Genomic DNA, 18634 nt, shown 5'->3' on the forward strand with positions numbered 1-18634 from the left:
ATGGAGCTGATGTGTGATGTAAAAAAAAAAATTTTTTGTTATGATTTCAGCAGAAGAGTTCACAAAAATGCACACTGTTCCTTTTATCCATATTTTTTGCTGGGTCACATTTGTAGTGATGTGTTTTCGACATCACATCGTGATCATTACCATGATCTCATGCATCAAACGAGCAGCAGCAGACCACCAACACCTTAGACCACCACAACTGGCTGCTTCTGATACTCACTTCTTTTGATATAAATATGCTCCCCATGCCTGTTGTAGTTAACTATTTAGCTCCATTTGCTTCTATTCATTGAGGCTTTTTTCACAAATACCTTTTAGGTGAATTGCAGCCAGTTTCCACACAGTGGGATTAAATTTAATCCTGTGATGTTTCTTTCTGGGACGATGCAGATTTGATTTTAGTGCAAAAACACACGTGCATTCAGCACTCTTAATGCATCATGCTACAGCTGAGTATCAATCTCTTTGTTAGGGGTTTTAATCTGTTAACCACACAACACCCCATGGGGAGGTCTTTGTTTTCCAGCCTCACCTCCCTGTCAGTATTATTAGTCAGTTAGGGAAATATCCCAGCATGCTTTGCTTTAGTGTAGGCCTGGTACCTACTTTATTTCGCAGTCCAGACCCTCTGTATTCTGGAGGCAACTGAACCCAGGGGAAACCTAACGCTGGGGGACGAGTGGCCTACTCCACACACAAACACACGTATACCCAAATAAACAGCACACATACAGTCAAGGTCAGTTCCTAGGAAAACTAACAAGTAGTATGACTATTTCAGGAGCCTGCCTTTCATGTTTTAGCACATGTGTCACATGTGTGTACTTGTACACAGTGTGTGCGAGAGTGCTGTGCGCATTCCTGACTGAATTACTGCATAGGAGTGAACAGCACTTGCCACGAATATTCCTCCAGAAATAGAAAGAGACGGTGTGCACACAAATTTTATGGAACATGCACACATGAGAAACTTACTGTGTTTTTCTGTGCCACCATGTCCTGTGAGGAAATAAAGAGCACGTGAGAATATGTTTCCAGACTTTGGGACAGTGACAGTGTATTATTCCTGCATGGCTATTTTAAAGGTGTGAATGTGAGTGTGAATGTTTGTTTGTCTCTCTGTTTTTCTGTTGTGTGCACCCTGCAACAGGCTGGCGACCTGCCTAGGATGTACCCTGCCTCTTGCCCTATTGCAGCTAGGACAGGCTCCAACCCCCACCCCCTCCCACGGCAACCCTGAATTAGAAAAGCGGAAGAAAATGGATGGATAGATGCTATTTTAAACAACTTGTAGAACTGACTGTACTACACACATGTCCACATTAGTCTGCAAAAACATAGCAGATCATTTTGTTCGAAGGAGACGCGGAGGAATGGCATCCAGGGACTCTAGTTACACCGATGGGAGAGCATGCATGTGTACCTTCAGTGACTGTGCAGTGTCGGGGTCGGTGTCGTGGTACAGGATGACATTGTTGGCCATGTCAAAGCTCTCCCTCACGCCCAGGTGGTAAAACAGGGAGGGCTGCCGGCACACGTCACTCATATCCACGACTGCAATGTCTAAGGAGGAAGTGATGGAAGTGACAACATAAGAACAGAGCTCTTTAAAATTAAGGCATTTTGCAAAAGTGACACATGAACTGGGTTTGAAATCCATAAATCCATAAATGAAATCCTCTGAGCTTCATGCTACATCTGCCCCTTGACATTTGACCTCATTAAATGTGAGAAGTGTTCTGAGCAGACTTGAAAGCAACAAAAAGACAGGAGTTCCTCTATTCCAAAGTATGAACACAGACAAGAAGATACATGATGGAAGGCCTTGGGATTCTTATAACAACAGTGAATGTTATCATTTCCTGGAAATGGTTACTTTCATTGAATTTCCAAGAACCAGCACCCAGCCTACCACCAAAGCCTCCTGCACAGAAAAATCTGATTAAATGAGTCAGTGTAAGACAAGTATGGACAAGCGTGCTGACTTGAAGAACCACATTTTTTTCTGCCGAAGCTCAAAGGTAATAACCGCAGGCCCTCGCTCTGCTGCCAAGTCTTGTATCCTCTCAGGCCTTACCTACTCTGCCTGCTGTGAGTATGTGTGACTAAAACTTACATCTGTGCCTGGGTCTTCTTCAGCTGAGGTGTGGACACACTGCAGCCTAGTATAAATAACAGGCAATTAAACAGCGCTCTGGTTTCACTGCCCCAATAAAAATAGAACCTATTAAAGGTGTCTTTCCATGATGCAGAAAGAATTATGAAATAAGTGATCAAAGATTAGCTGGAAAACAGAAGACGATTTGTCCTCAGATTTTATCATATTAAACCATTAACAGCAACAGGTGTCAGCTGACTCAGCAAGTAAATATACAAGAATTAATGTCAGCTAAATAAAGCTATGAGGAATTAAGATCAATATTAAACCCTATACTGCTATATTGGATTTCTATTAATGACGTTCACTGTTTTAATAGTACACACAAGTCTGCATCCAGAGCAGGGTAATGTAAGAGAGTTCAAGTGTATGTTTTGGGTCATTGGCTTATAAAAAGGTAGCGTGGCTCCACAGTACACTGCACATTTGCCCAACAAGTGAAGGGTCCTGGGTTTGATGCTGGGGGGAGATACAAATCTCTTTGGAGGTTGCGTCAGGGTGTAAACAAATCCGCCAAATCTAACATGCAGAGCTACCTGCTGAGTATGACCCCTTGTGTAAAAGAGGGCAGCTGAAAGTGGCTGATAGTAGCTGTGCATAATTATGTAAGTGAACAAAGAAAAGCTTTCATTATTACAACAATCCTAGGTGTGCTAGAAAGATAACACTATGTGCATGGGACACGTGATGAAACACAAAGATCCTGCATTAAAAAAAGAAAAATCTTACTCAAGTACAAAAGTAGAATCAGAGCATGTACTTGAAAAATAAAAAGTAAAAGGTACTGTAAAAAAAAAATGTCACAAATGGTCAGTGTGGGAATACAAGTAAGCATATTTTGCCTACTACTGTAATTTTACCGCAAGTACAACTTTGAGATAGGTATCATTTATATAAAATTACTTCTGGAAAGATAAGTCATGATGTAATGCATTGCTACAGGTTTACAGCTAATTACTGACTGCTGAAAAAATCTACTACTACTGTAAAAATCACAGTTCAGTGCAGTAATTCTGCTGAGGCATGCTGTTATTTAACAGTGATCTGACTGCATAGCTTACAGCAAACCCAAAGCATGCAGCTGTACAACAAACAGTGTAACACAACCAGCTTATTTGAATTAAGAGTCAAATGTTAAACATTGTAACTCAGAAACCACTGGACAAGTAATTTGATAATGTACAGTGTATGAAGTACTTACATTACATCCAGATACAAAAGTAAAATGCAACTTAACCACTGATTTTCAGTACTAATGAATCACTGCATGTGGTGGAAGATTAATTAACATAGTTCACTTAAGTAAAAGTACTACTGCCAAACTATAAAAAGACTACATTACAAACAAAGTCCTGCATTTATAAATCTGGTGCAAAAGCATGAGTACTGTGCTGTTTTAGATTTAACTGCTGCAGTATGTTGCATTTTAAGGTTGAGCTCCTATGCTGATGGAAATAATGTATCTTGAATTAAAGACATTTTTGTGATCATTTTAAATTTCGATACTTTAAGTACATTTTTTTATTTACTGTTGCACTTGTGTAAGATCCGAATTTCTACTAGTAGGATCTTGGAGTATTGACACTATTTTTTTATTTTATTTTTTACAATTTTTGTATTTGTACTTTTTTCCACCATCAAGACTGCATGCTACCCATACGTCAAAGCGTAGCATCATGTGACCAACACAGAATTACTGTAAGAACAGATAAGATAACAATAAGGAATAGAGGGTCTGCATGAATTGATCTTACCCATTCATTTTGCAGGAGTGCCCTTCTTTATTTAAGACTGTTTGACTGTGTGTGTGTATATATATATATAAAATACAAGTTTGAAATGCTTGCGGTTTTAAGTCTGACTGGTACTCCCCCTTGTGCAACTTTTCAGACCCATGTTGAACCTAACCCTTGAGCCCTCTTTTTTCACCTGGAATTGACCTAACGCATGCACCTGAACTGTAACGCACCTGCATCGTAGAAACTGTCCAGCACTGATGTCTCTCCAAAGTCCAGTCTTCCGAAGGTGACCGTGGTGAGCAGGGCGCTCTCTGCGTCGCAGGCTTTCTGCAGACACTGCAGCGCTCCGGACTCCGGGCTGCTCGCCATCACCGACTTCAGCCCATCGTTCAGGACGTAGACGACCCGCAAGGAGCGCTGCTTAGCCAGTGGACTGGGGCTGGATACCTCGCCCCTCTCTCGGTCTCGGTCCCGCTCCACCATGCACACCCCAGCATTGTGCTCTCCCCCCATGTCGGACGCCGGTGCGCTCTGCCCCGTTTCCATAGCCAGGACCTAGGAAGTGTCTTCTTCTCCGCTCAGTGTCTACCTATCCACCCTCTTTATTCTCTTTGCTCTTTCGTTTTCTCCTCCTCTCGCTCACTGCTGGCACACCTGTAGTCGCATGAGAGGAACGCGTCTGAATCTGTCCCGCCGTATCTCCGCCTCATTAACTCACATCATCTCCCGATTATCTCGCACCAAGACGTCCGCTTCATCCAGACTGGATCTGACTAGATCCCCCGAAAGAGAGAGGAGGAGACGCGGAGAGAGGGAGGGAGAGAAAAATACGCTCAGAAGTTATAATATTCCTTTTTGGCTCCGCTGTAGCCCGAATTGAAGTTTTCCATTGAGCGATAATGCTGGAGTATAAACTCTGGTCCTGCCAATGTGCGAAATGTTATCGACGTCCTCCCAGTAGTCTAAATATATGACTGTGTCCTTTTGGTCACCTCTATTCACCGCGCAAAGAAGCCAAGTTATTCTCAGTTATGATTTCAAATAGCGAAGAATATCATATGATGTGATTGCTTTTTTCCAGCTTCAGTTCTTTTTCTGACTGCTTCTAAGTCGCCCTTATTCTCCATAGCAGAAGTTTGTCTGATTTCCAAATATATGCCCTCCAAAATTTAAGCAGTAGCTACTTAGGGGACATTTTGCAGCTTGCACACTGATCCTGCAGAGAATTATATCTGCAAGGCCTCCTGGATACTCACTGAGGACGGGTGCCACGTCTTAATGTTTAACCAGGCTGCCAGAGGCCATTTATCACATGACTGAGACGACAGAGTCAACAGATCCACGTGTTCCCAAATTAGAATCATTAGATAACAACTGGTTATTGGGCAGGAACGTTTCTTTAAGGATCTTCATTGCAATGAACATAATTGAAATGATAGTGTTACGGTGTTTTATAAGTGTAGTCAAAGATTATTCATTTTAATAATATCTTTAAATATCATTGGTGGGCACACTGGTCTTCTGTTTGGTGTCAATATTGGGTTTTATGGTTAATGCCTTGTTTTTTCTTTGATATCAGTAAATGTAAACAAGTGTCAAAGTGTGTCTACAGCAGTTAAATCCTCACATCGAGAACAGAGCAGGCTTGGACTGCAGACAGCAGCTCGTGCATCTGAGGTAAAACTAAAGTAAGAATTGGAACAACTTTGGAACAATGGGTCAGGGGTTTGATTCTTCACCAGGGCACACATCCAGTAAGGGTCCCCAGGCTAGCCCCCCACCCCACCCCACCCCCACCCTGCTACCCAAACCTACCTCAGAATATGAGTGAGAAATATATAACTAAAGCCATACCAGCTCAGATGTCGCCCGGATTAACAAGATCTGCATTAGGTGTTGAGGAATGAGGGCATACTGATGATAAATGGGCTACTGGAACAAGTACAGCATTAGTGGACAAGGAAGAAGAGTAGGGAACTGTTGGACACATGTAACCCCAGTGAAAGGGGTTATATGAAGAGGATGTGGGACCTGCGGATTCTTCAAAAGCAAGCATCTAGACTGACATCGAAGCAACTCGTAGCTCAGTGTTCCAACATCTGCAGGAATCAACTCTTAATGCAACTAGAGTTTGACAAGGTACAACACAAATGCTACAGTAAGGGGGAGATACCATCATCGCCACACTCCAAGATTGGGTACCAAGCCCCAAGAATAACTGGTACGTTGAATGCCAGAGCAGCTCGTGGCTAAGCTGGAAACCTGGACACTCCATGGCTGATTACCAAGACTACGTGAAGTGCCATCTGAAAGTCTGCCAGAAGATGTGAATACAGCACTACAAACAATCCTACTGTGACCAAACAGCTGATTTAATTGGTTTCAGTCTCAAGGATCACAGCAACAGTGAGAATTTAACCAGCTATCATAGATAGATAGATATTTTATTTAATTATTTTTCCTTCACCACATGGGGTCAGCAAATTGTTCTGCTCATACTGATACACTAACATTAATTTGGATATTGTATCTATTTGTTCTCTTTTAGGTTTGTTTTGGTCTCCATAAACTGCTGTGAGAAATAACATTTTTAAATGGGGAAATGTATTAACCTTGGGCTTCAGTGAATAATGGTAGCTATATTTATTTTCTGACAATTTATACACAAAATGATCAATTATTACAATTATCTGAAATTGCGAGTTGCAGGCTTACAGCACTTCCTTGATAGAATCCATTTTCCATCCATACGTGACAAACTACCTGTGATAGATTTCTGCTTGTCCAATTCAGGGTTGTGGGGGATCTGTGTCCCAGCTGCCACAGGACAAGAAGTGGGGTACATCCTTTACGTCCTCAGTCAGGGCTGACTGGGTAATTATTTGTCAAAGGGAAAAAAAAAAAAAAAAAAAATCCAAGTAATTTTTTATAAAATACTACAGAAAAACAGCTCCAAAATACTGTCTTGAACTACCTGCAATAGACTGGCGACCTGTTCTGTCCACCTCTTGCCCTACAGCAGCTGGGACAGGCAACAGCACCCCCATTACCCTGAACCTGTTAAGAAAATGAAAACCGTAGACTAAATTCTGACACTTCAATTCCAGGACCTGTCACAGTTTATATTCTTGTGTAAAGGTACTTGTTTTGTTTTTTTTGATACATTTCCAAAATCAGATTGAGACAAAATTAAAGTAGATAAAAAGTGGGACCTAAGTGGGCCTCCTGCATAGTTTTGTGCTTTGCTGGTTGGTCGGCCAGCTTTGTATTCAGGTTATCCTGACGTGTGACTGACACAGTGATGTAAAATTCACAGCTGTACAGATGTGTCTTCCTATGCTCTCTTTTTTCTTTTCTTTCCCCTCACCAACTGGCCATTAATCACTGCCCCTCCCCGAGCCTGGACATTTCTTCCTGTTCCTGGGTTTCTTCCTTCCCACCACTGCCTACTTGCTCATTGGTGATTGTCTGATTGTTGGGGTTTTCAACTTAATACTGTGCCTTAAAGTGCATTGAGGAGACTGTTGTTAAACTGGTATACTATAAACTTGAAACTTAAACTTGATCTGGAAGTATAGGATCCACCGTTTTAACATTTCCTCCCACATTACTGACTGAAACGTAGATATCTCAGTTTCTGCTGAACAGATTTTTACTCTCCTTTTTCAGCTGTCTCTGATTTGAGGTTGGTGCAACATCCTCTTTCTGTCTTCCCCCACTCATGCTGCATGTTTACAATGGCAAAAACTTTATGCTTAGTTATATTTTTATGCTCGAGTGCAGATTAAGTTGTTTTAGAGCTGCTGGCATTTTATCACATTAAAGAATTTAATAGTTTCCAAAATTATGCGACCAAAAGGATGCTTTCTATAATAAATTAAATACCATTGCTCTCTGCAACTAAGTTTGTTTTTTTTTAACCAAGCTGGTACAGAAATCCTGCAGTGGTTTCAGTGACCGTTAAGACTGAATCCTGACTTCTCCTTTTGTTCAATATGAACTTGGCTAACCTGAGAGCATACTGTCTATGGAAGTCATTCATGCAGAAACACTGGTTACTTGAATAAGTAGTAATAAGACTAATAGGATATGGCATAACACTCCTTCAAACAGCATTTACACTATACAAACATGCACATTTTACAGACAGTCACGTATAAACAAAATGTGCAGACCCAGTACATAATAGCATCTTTATTACACTGAAATATAAAAGTATATATATTTATCACTATCCTGGAGAGAAAGGACCAAGTCAAGAAAACAACTTGTTGCCTCAATTGTAGCAGTTTTCTCGTTGTCATACGAAAGACAGAAAGAAAAAAAAAAAGAAATAAAGATCTGGAATCAAAAACAGGAAGGCCACAGTGACGGGTTGCCATAGATTCTGTGCACATAAAAGGAAGGGAGGCAAACAGCCGTACATGCTAGAATCTCACATACACACACATGCACACACATGTGAGGACCTTTCATTGCCTACATTCCTCAAACTCTGTTAACCTGCTGCCAAAAGAGCACCACAAACAAGAGAAGCACGTGATTCTCAGTTTGATTTTTAGGAGTGAGATGCACCCAGCGCACAAGTTTCTGCTTTCTGGAGTTGTGAGCAAAAGTGAACAAGAAAAAGAAGATTAAATATTAAGGTTTCTGTAAAGAAGGCATTGAGTTAATAATAAATGTCATACAGGTGTGCGCGCTGCAGTTTTCTCCTCAGATAAAATCTTAATTTGCAGCCAAACACCACAGAGCAGGAAAAATTTGCCATCTGTGGTTACTGTGCTTTTGTTGCTTTTTGAATGAGTGCTACATGGAACGATTGATTCCACTTTAATGTCTGCACAGTAAAAATGAAGCTGGAGCACATGTGCATAAAACACATACGCCATGAACCTTCCAAACTTGCTTTAGACTCATCACACTTTTAAGACTTTTTCAGTGTGAAAGTAATTCAGAGATCACTGTGGATAAAGTTCACGGTGCAAAGCAAATAAGGCATGTTAATAGCTAATTAGGCATATACTGTTTAACAAATATAGGTTATGATTATGAGACTAAGTTTTCAGTGTTTGTGATTTTACTGTTCTTCCATAACCTCTAAAGATGTGAGTATATCCCTGTTTGTTTCTGTTGCACAGTAGCAAACTAGCCTCCCATTTCCATTTTTTATGCCTAGTTAAGCTAATCTGCTGCTATGTTTTTTCCCCCCAAATGTCCAGCTACTCCTTTAAATAGCACCTACAGTATCAGTACTTACTGTGCCAGCTGATTAAGCTGTTGAGTATGTGCTTGCAAGGTCAACCACCCAGAGGTGTAATATCTGACTGCAGATTGAAAACACAGAGGTAATATCTGTAGTTACAGGAGAATGCTGCTGCTGCAAAAAAAAAAATGCCAAGAGGCATCAGATTTACCCACCTGCAGCATGAATTTTCATTATCATTTATTCTTTAACCCAAATCTTAACCTTGAAGGGCACACGTTGTGCTTTGTGATGTTTCTGTTATTTATATAGTGTTTCATTTATAATGTTACCACCAGTTTTTTAGCAAATAAAACAAAAACAAAAACAAATGAAAGAAAGGGAAAAAAAAAAGAAAGTAAAATCAACCTCAGGCTCCCTAGCAGCTTCTGGAGGCTGAGCAATCAGAGCAGAATGGGCTCACTGGGAAAGAGGCCATGAAGAGACATGAGCTAAAACAACTGAAGTAAATCATGTAAGGATATGCAAGTAGAGACATGTCTCCTTTAAGTCCGGATCCTGTATGACAAAGAATTTCCAAGAGACTAAAGTTCCTTAGTCACACAGCCCAGTGAAGACTCAGTAGAGCACTAACTGTGTTGTGGACCCTCTGATTCAGGATCTGTTCTGTAGCTCCAGACCCAGTGAAGGAAAATGAAGAAAAAACATCTTGTGGCACATTTTAAAAACTGGTCGCTATAAAAAGCCCCATTTCACCTGATGCCCAGGGTGGTTTGCTACACTCAGATGTTGTCCTGGGAAATTGTTTCGCTGGCAATAATTAACTTAAAAAAAAAAAAAAAAAAAAAAAAAAAAAAAAAAAAAAAAACTTGGCAGATGATTGGATAAGTCATCGGTTTCCAGTCAAGGGTTATCTGGAACCAATAACATCACTTCTCAATCTTCCTGAATCATCTTGTTTTCAGTCTCCCACTGAAAACCAGATGCCTAGCTCCCAGGAAAGTTACTGCTGGGCAAATGCGGCAAATTTGCTTTTTCAGAAGTGTCAACTTTCAGTATGTACACCCACAGTCCTCACATGGATGGAAAACATGCACACATACATGCATGCACACATACACACACACACACACACACACAGATAAAAGGCGAAGGCCGCAGAGTGGACGCAGAACAGCACAGAGGTCGTCTGAACCGACCGGGCTACAGAGGTCAAAGTTTCTTTCACACAGAAAAATGAAGTACCAGTGAGGTTGCCATGGCAGCCCCCGGCTCTGTGTCATTGTTCTGTAACCGTGGCAACACTCAAGGACAGACCACAGTCAGTCAGTCAGTACCGGTGGTACAGCAAGCTCCGATTTAAAAAAAAAAAAAAAAAAAGAAAAAAAGCAGTAAACTGAACAGAGAAGCCTCTTTAGAAGAAAACAAAGAAGTAAACGCAGGATAAGGCGGCGTCGGGGGGGTGGGGGGGGGTGGCTGACTCCGTGGTGCTGAACTGTTGCTGATTGTGATGATCATTTGGCACAAACTTTCTTTTGGCTGAAGTGTCTCAGGCCAGCGGTGAGAATTTCATCAAAGGATGGCCTCTGATGCAGTGATAAGAGTGTGACAATAAGGATGCTTTAGTCTTCATTTCAAAAGGCTCTTCTTAATGTGTTCTACCTCCATCTGTGAAACAAACACAAGTTTGATCTCAGAGAGTCTCAGCACAAATAAAGACATTCATGTACAAAAATATGAATATCTAAATTTGTATCAAAAATTTAATTAGCGCTGGTACTGTAGTATTTCAAAACTATAGTTTAAAACTGGTAGTGAACCAGTGCTAGTAGTTCAAAACTATATACCTCTATACACTGGTACTGACAATACTATGATCATATGATGCACATAATTGTTTTATTGTTCTTTTTGTACACTTTTATACAGTTCTGATTAGAGATTCTTGCTACTTCCCATAAGTATACTCCTTTAAGTTTACATATAGTGGTCCACAGAGAATTAGACTGCATTTGTGGTGTGAATACACTACATGGACAAAAGTCTTGGGCCACACATCCTAATCTTTCAATTTTCTGTCTCATGCCTCGAGAGCATTAAATCAAGCATCTACCCGTACAGTCTGCCTTTATAAACATTTGTTCTGAAGAGCTCGATGAATTCATGCAGGATACTGTAATAGGATGCCATCATTGCAACAAGACAGCTTGTGAAATTTCTTCCCTCCTAGATCTACTGCAAACTAGAAGCATTTAGGAACAACAACTCAGCAGACCACGTGAAGTTACAGAGTGAGGTGGCCGAGTGCTGAGGTCTGCGGAGTGACTCCAGCTCTGAGTAAAGCCACTACTCCTGTATATCCAAAGCAGCCAGTGGAGGTGGTTCAGGCATCTAATTGGGATGCATCCTGGATGCCTCCTATGTGAGGTGCTAGAGGAGATGTTTGGGGAAAGGGAGGTCTGTGCATGTTTGCTTAGACTGCCACCCCCACGACACAGACTCCGATAAGCATCAGAAAATGAATGGATGGATAGATAATAAATATATTTGTGCAAATGTTAATATACCTCAGCAGCCTGCCCAAGTAAAGCTTACATGAGAGACTCATTTAATTTACCAAAACACACAAAAACAAAGCTATGGATGAATTTGACTGAAAGTACAATTGCATAGTATCATTTATTGTGACCACAATTGACCTTTCATTACACAATGTGTGTAATGAAAATCTTCATGATATTTTAAGTGATATTCACTTGTTTACATTAATCCGTGAGCCTGTTTTAATATAGTTAATAAATCCTAAACATCTACTTTCTCCACCACATTTCACTCACCTGTAAATTAATACGAATTGTCCTCTCCTCATCTAGTGCGCTGGCCAGCTGCTTCATCTCCTGCCTGAAACAAACCATCACAAACAGATCACACTTGCACATATACATAACAACCTACACATGTCAGCTTAAGAGACACACGCTCACTTGTGCTGGCTCTTCAGCAGGTCTATGGAAGCCCTCAGGTCTCTCAGCTGGTTCCTGAGTTCCTCCCGAGTTGGGGGTGTTAGCGGCGAGTGCCGGAGCTCGGGCGAGGGGCTCAGACCCGAGGAGGAAGACGGAGAGGCAGAGCGATGGCTAGAGTTTGGCGGGTTCAGGACAGCGGGCTTGCAGGGCAGTGGGGCTTTACTGTTAGGAGCCTATCCCAAATGCAACAAGAAGAAGTGAAGAATTTAGCATTCATAATCTTTCCCCCCCCCCTCTCACATGCAACATATAACTTGGTAGAATTCTTGTGTTTGAGGATCACAGCAAAAGCTACTCAAAAAGTGAAAAAATAAAAGGCTGTGCAAGATTTTAGGGTCAAGAAGGAAATTTCTGTATTGATTTTAAACACTTTGCAGAAAAAGAAGTCTTTAATGTGCTGCAACAATCAAAATCTAAAGTTTCAGGTCAGATTGAATCGACTGTGTGATGTAATCAAATATTTAGCATGAAAAGTAACTTTATGCAAATAAACATAAGCATCAAATGTCATTTTGTTATCTGTCAACAATAACATTTGCCAGAAACCTCGACTAAACTAACAAAAACACAGTTCTAATTCATGAAAATCTGTAGTGCGATGCCCTCTGTTGGATAAAAAGAATAGCACAAGGAACTGCCATGGTCGTACAGAGATGGTGTGAAGTCCTTTCCTCAGGGAAACATCTACAGATCTGGTGGAGATGGTCTCATGATCATCCTTCTCTCGCACCTTGTCCTTCCTGTCCTCCAGTGTTGGCGAATCCAGATCAGTGCTGGACAGAGAAGACTGTGAAAGAGAGAGATGTGCTTAGAAATTAATGTGCTGGTCTTGTTCATTCTGAATGAAGATTTATACTGATGGGCAGCCAGCCACAACAAAATTATATATGAACATAAGAAACTATAAATACATGAATGTAAGGGATTGGGTCATGAAGTAACTTAAATAAAGCCACGAGAAATTCATTACATTTATTGTTAAAAACAAAAACTGCACAGGGTCCTCAAAGGCAGGTGAAGCTATTGATAGCATGTGAAGAAACATCTGACCAAAGCGTCTGCATTATGGTGAAGAGTTATAAAATGAAGTTAAAATAGGGCCACGCCATACTTATGCGTAATACAAATTTATACCAGAAGATGGTGCAGTGAGTCAATGAAGCACCTGGTTTTGCCTACTAACAGCTGATTCAGACCTCTGTGGTGAAGCGTCCTATGATGTAATCTACTCAAGCATTCATGCTTGTATGTGGTGTATAATGTGTTAACTACTTTATGCTCATATCCCAGTATTTTATATGCTGTGCCAGCCATGGCAGAAACAAACAATCCTGGGACTTTTTTCACACCTGGGTGCCCTCTCTTCGTTGTGCTCTTTTTTTGTTTGTTTGTTTGTTTTAGCAAAGGTGAATTTGTTTGCCACCCAAATCTTTCCACTTCTTTGTACATTTGCTGACATCTGTTGAGTCCTCATGTTGAGGCAATGGTTATTATTCTCTCAGTGATCCATTAAAATAACTGCTGGGAAATAGTCAGAATCAACGCTACTGACCCGACCAATCACAGTAGATGTGGGCTGCATCAACCTGATGTGTAGTTATATTCAGTGGTGGACAGTAACGAAGTACAAATACTTCGTTACTGTACTTAAGTAGATTTTTCAGGTATCTGTACTTTACTGGAGTATTTATTTTTCTGACAACTTTTTACTTTTACTCTCTACATTTTTACACAAGTATCTGTACTTTCTACTTCTTACATTTTCAAAACAAGCTCGTTACTTGTGGTTTAATGCGTCTGAGAAACGTTTGCATTTCCGGTCAGTGCGGGAGCCGGCTTCTGATTGCGAGCGGTTTTTCTTGGCAGTCGCAACAACAGGGAGGGAACAGACACCCCACACGGTAGAGGGAGAGGCTCCTGCAACGCTCGCTGGGAGACCGGAAAGAGCCAGAGGGAGTTGCGCTTTACATAGAGGCTGCACACCGGAACGGTGAGGAAAATAAATGACAGAAAACGTAAAGGACTTAAAAAAAGTGTGTTCAGTTTGTCACACAGTGTGTCTGCTAGCTAAAAGAACAGCTGCTGTATTTTAAGGGAGAGCAAAGAATGAGCGATAACTTCGCTCAGATGGAGAAAAATGTAAGAAAGAGGTAGAAACGTCCTCCGAGGAGCTACTTTTACTTTCTTACTTTGAGTAGATTTCAGAGCCTGTACTTTTTTACTTTTACTTGAGTACAGAAGTTGAACCAGTACTTCAACTTTTACCAGAGTAGTTTTTAACACAAGTACAGAATGTCAGTACTTTGGCCACCACTGGTTATATTTCAAGGGTGCACATCAGGTTACGGCAGGGGGAGGCAGGTAAGGAGAAACTGGGACTGTTGTGGAGAGCCCTATTGCCGTGGCCCTCCACAACAGTGTAAATGGCCCCTTGGGAAAATTAATTGCCCACCCCTGAGTTACAGTGTAGGTTACATTGTAGGGTTTCAGAGGGGTTACAGGTCAGGTACTCTAAAAAATGACTGCAGTCCCTGGAAATTCATGTTTTGGACCCCCAACCTCCCAGAAAGAAACCACACTGAGTTGCAAAGAAAAGAAATTATACAAACTGGAACAAATCAAGAACAAACAACAGACTTGCACTCTCTTATGTTTGATTGTCTTTTTTCCTGCTTTGATTCTGCTGAATGCTAAATGTTGGTGATGATAGAAAAGAGTGGGTGGAGTTTAAGCCTATTATGCAGCCAGCCACCATGGGGCGATTGTATTTTGGTTTTACATTTGGAGAAGTATGTTGTCTTTTTTTTTTTTATATACAGTCATTTCTGATAGGCTGACTACAAGCTGACTCACTGGTGTGATGATCTGTGAGCGAGGCCGGCGGTCTGTGACTCTCGGCCGTGATGCTGTTGGATGAGTCAGCTTCTCTGTAGTAGACACAATTGCGTCCAGATCCACATCTGTGCAGACACACACCGGAAACACAGCAACACATTACACACGCTAGCAGAGGGAAAAAAAAAAAAAAAAAAAGACTGCGCTGACACTGCATCACTGCTTGATGCTCCTGTCAGTCAAACTCACCGGTGTCATGTGACCTGTCAGGGGCAGAATCTGGTGTCGAAGCCCCACCCTCAGATTTGGGGCTATCACACCTGAGCAGGTAATACAAAAACTATTAGGCTCAGTATGCTCAGGGATGTACAGATGTTTTACGGGAGTATGTATCTGTATGATTGAATGTGTCTGTGTGTGTACTGACGCTAGTGTGGGCGGTCTCTCAGGGCGCCGCGGGGGTTGGGAGGAAGAGGAGGCGTTTGACTTTGGAAGGAGGGGTTTTTTGGGAAGGAGACACGGGAGGGTGGGTTTAGAGACGTCTCCGAGTTTCCCTTCTTCACCTACGCACAAAGCACATACACAATAATCACACAACCAAAAGGGGTATACACAAACAGATCAGACCTGTATACGCATGCAGAGGGACAGGCGTGACTCAAACACGTGCATCATTAAATGAAAGGAAAATACGCAGAGCTGCAGCAGCAAAAATGACCACATTTTGACCTTTGAAGAGGAATAATTTGGCTGCAATATTAACAAGAATGAAGAGGAAAGGTTGAAGGATGCAGTGGGTGGCAGGAAATCAAGAGAAAAACAGAATAATTGGGTCGTGGAGGACAGAAAGGATTAAAAAGATCAGGCACCAAGGTGATTAAAAATATATTTTTGTAGAGTGACCTGACACTGAAGGCAGCAGAAGAATTAGAAGATAATTATAAGAGTCTGTAACTGTAAAATTATGATTATATACAGCATCAATGGTGTGTCTATTACTAATGCAATATCAAGATTTAATCTTTTAAATATCACCATTATCACCATTCCCTGTCCGTCATGGCACCCCTCTTTAAAGATCACATGTAGACAACGAAGGGCAAACTGTCTCAAACTGAATTTCAGTCATTCTTGATGTAAATTTTCATCCTTTTACAGACTGCTCAAAGACATTTTAGCTGCAATAGCACACTCATACTCTCCTGCTTTGCCCTTCATCTTGACTAAGTGCAGACAAACTCAGACCACAGAGGTTATACTTATGCACAGCATGTTCTGCTCTGCAGAGAAAGCCACACATAGAAGCTTCCCAGCATGACTGCTTTGACTTTCAGGTGTAACATAACAGCAAGCACCACCTCCAAACTGACAGCCACAAATTCATACAACCCAGTAAGACAGAGAAAACAGAATTAAGTCATTTTTTTAGCACAGGCAGGATCCCACCAGTCAATCTACACTGCATTTTTCTTCATACCTGTTTTTCCTTTGAATATTCTTTCCTGTTTAATTTGCTTAATAGTGAAAACCAATTAAAAGAAGGCTGTCGTTTCATGCTGCTATGATACAGTGAGGGGGGGCCGTGCAGACAAACATGAGTCTCACACCAGCAGCACTCTCAGCACCAGTGTTTGTGAAGATTAAAACCACATTAAAACCTGTAGCTTCCTGCTGCACGCAGACTGAAGCTGATGCACATCTTCAATCAAAGCTCTTCTATCTTACTCAAAAGAATGACGAGACAAGTCTTTTTGCTTTAACCTCCTTAGACCCGAGCTCCTGTTTGTGATGCATTTTCAATTTCTCCTAGATATTTGTGATTAGATGGACCTGAAATGTATATATACTAAGCTTCCTCTTTGAACAAGATGTTGTATTTTGTTACATGGTTGTTACATACTTTTGTGAGAAAAAAGACGTCCTCAGATGTGCATAACACAACAAAAACAACATGACTTAAAGTATAAAATACTCTTGAGCACAATGAAGTATAAAGTGCAGCAAAGCCAAAATGTAATGTCCCCATATGTGAACGCAGGGTCTCAGGAGGATAAAGAAGCCCAGCAGAGCGATATATTATTATTGTTACTATGAATAATGTTAGTGATCAGCTGAGTAAGAAAGTGAGATACTGTAGCCGGGCAGGTTGGATTTTACCTCGATCCTGGTCTCTCTGGGGAAGATGTTCGGGCCGGTCAGGAGGAGCCTTCCTGCCCTCTGACTTTTTCTCTACGATCAGAGTTCAAAGGTTTCCTGTTTTTTTTTTTGTTTGTTTTTTTTTACTATTTTCCCGCCTTTTTTTTTTTCCTTTCTTAAATCTCTGACCACAAGCACAAAAGAAAAGGTACAAGCTGTTACCTGTGGTGTGTTTTGCCGATGGTGCGCTTGGAGGAGGTGGTTTCTTTGGTCTCTGGAAACACACACAGATGCAGAAACATCACAAAACCACATCTGCAGACTTCAAACATCACCGTAACCCGGAAAGTTTTGCAAGTCACAGCAAAATCACCTCTTTCTCAACTTCTAGCAGCTTGACAAAGTTGTCTGGGAAGACACCCTGCCTTCCCCCGATCTCCCCCATCCACCAGCCTGCATCGGCACAATCCTGGACAAAAGGCAGTTTAAATAGCTTTTAAGTATTCATTTGGAGTTGCCTGGAAGCGATGCAAACAGGAAATCACACAACGCATCATTCACCTTGGTGATGATGTTTATGATGTCCCCCTCTTTGATCGTCAGCTCGTCTTCATTTTGTGCTTCATATGGAAAGAGGACTTTACACTGCTCCCGTCCTAACAGCCAATCAGAACAAAGACAGTGAGAAACGAGAGGGTCCAGACATTAATGACCATTTAAAGTCTTTCATGCATACTCTTTACAATTACAGCAAACAATAATGATCCCTATCAGTGTTGCATTAATAGACAGGGTGGGACACAGTTCCCTTAATGATACTGCTCAGTGCAAATTATGGCGTGGTAGATTTTAAACAATGGTTAAAAGCTTTTGTGTGGCTCACTACATCATTCCCTTGCAGCACAGCAGTGTTCTGCAGACCTAAATATGATGAGAACAATCAAATTCACACTTTTGCTTTGACTTTTTTTTTTTTTCCAATTGTCTGTTTTCTCGTATAAATTGATATGCACGGGCAAGGAAGCATTTTCAAAATAGTGCAACAATATTAGATACTCAGATGATAAGAAACAATACTTCATTAGAATGAAAGGAAACCTGCATGCAGCGTAGGAAATGATAATGAAAATGTTTTCCAGTTAACTGAATAAGGCTGATGTTTTGTTTTGCACGTGTTTGAGTTTTCATGGCCAGCTGGGAACTTTTCGTCCAATTTGTTCTCATTCCCAGCTTGTCACAAGCTGACTCATTATTCAATGTGCTGGTTAGTCTGAGGGAGTCAACAGGAGTCCTTCAAAGTCTAAATTAGACAGACCGCACGATAGCAGAAACCAAGGGAATGTCAAAAATCTTGCTGCAATTGAGACATTTGCCTTTTAACACCATTCCTTAACCAAACTATGATTTTGTCTTTAACTAACCAAAATTTTAGTGCCTTATCCTGACCTCTGATGCATGCCGTTTGCACTTTATCAAATATTCCTGTCTTTTCGTGCAGGAAAATCTGTAAATCACCATTTTTCTCCTCACT

General features: G+C 41.1%; 2 protein-coding genes across 7 annotated transcripts in view; both read right to left on the bottom strand.

Annotated features, from left to right (window-relative positions):
* Positions 1-5149, bottom strand: part of map3k15 (mitogen-activated protein kinase kinase kinase 15) — a 40918-nt gene extending 35769 nt beyond the window's left edge. For 2 of the 4 annotated variants that reach the window (XM_030756831.1, XM_030756834.1), the window contains exons 1-3: positions 4137-5149; positions 1433-1572; positions 985-1008 (exon numbers count right to left, since the gene is read on the bottom strand). In XM_030756831.1, the coding sequence (XP_030612691.1) occupies positions 985-1008; positions 1433-1572; positions 4137-4452 (480 nt within the window). In that variant the 5' untranslated portion in view covers positions 4453-5149. Of the gene's footprint in view, positions 1-615; positions 694-984; positions 1009-1432; positions 1573-4136 lie in introns of all 4 variants that reach the window. The other 2 variants (XM_030756833.1, XM_030756832.1) reach the window with 2 other exon arrangements.
* A 4808-nt stretch (positions 5150-9957) lies between these two features.
* Positions 9958-18634, bottom strand: part of sh3kbp1 (SH3-domain kinase binding protein 1) — a 41251-nt gene continuing 32574 nt past the window's right edge. Inside the window, exons 9-19 of one of the 3 annotated variants that reach the window (XM_030757128.1) lie at positions 17665-17759; positions 17477-17572; positions 17326-17377; positions 17125-17196; positions 15395-15530; positions 15217-15287; positions 14986-15092; positions 12782-12919; positions 12094-12305; positions 11947-12010; positions 9958-10777 (exon numbers count right to left, since the gene is read on the bottom strand). In XM_030757128.1, coding sequence (XP_030612988.1) covers positions 10739-10777; positions 11947-12010; positions 12094-12305; positions 12782-12919; positions 14986-15092; positions 15217-15287; positions 15395-15530; positions 17125-17196; positions 17326-17377; positions 17477-17572; positions 17665-17759 — 1082 coding nt within the window. In that variant the 3' untranslated portion in view covers positions 9958-10738. The remainder of the gene's footprint in view (positions 10778-11946; positions 12011-12093; positions 12306-12781; positions 12920-14985; positions 15093-15216; positions 15288-15394; positions 15531-17124; positions 17197-17325; positions 17378-17476; positions 17573-17664; positions 17760-18634) is intronic. The other 2 variants (XM_030757130.1, XM_030757129.1) reach the window with 2 other exon arrangements.

Source organism: Archocentrus centrarchus, chromosome 20 (genome assembly GCF_007364275.1).
Source record: "Archocentrus centrarchus isolate MPI-CPG fArcCen1 chromosome 20, fArcCen1, whole genome shotgun sequence".
NCBI classification, from domain to species: domain Eukaryota; kingdom Metazoa; phylum Chordata; class Actinopteri; order Cichliformes; family Cichlidae; genus Archocentrus; species Archocentrus centrarchus.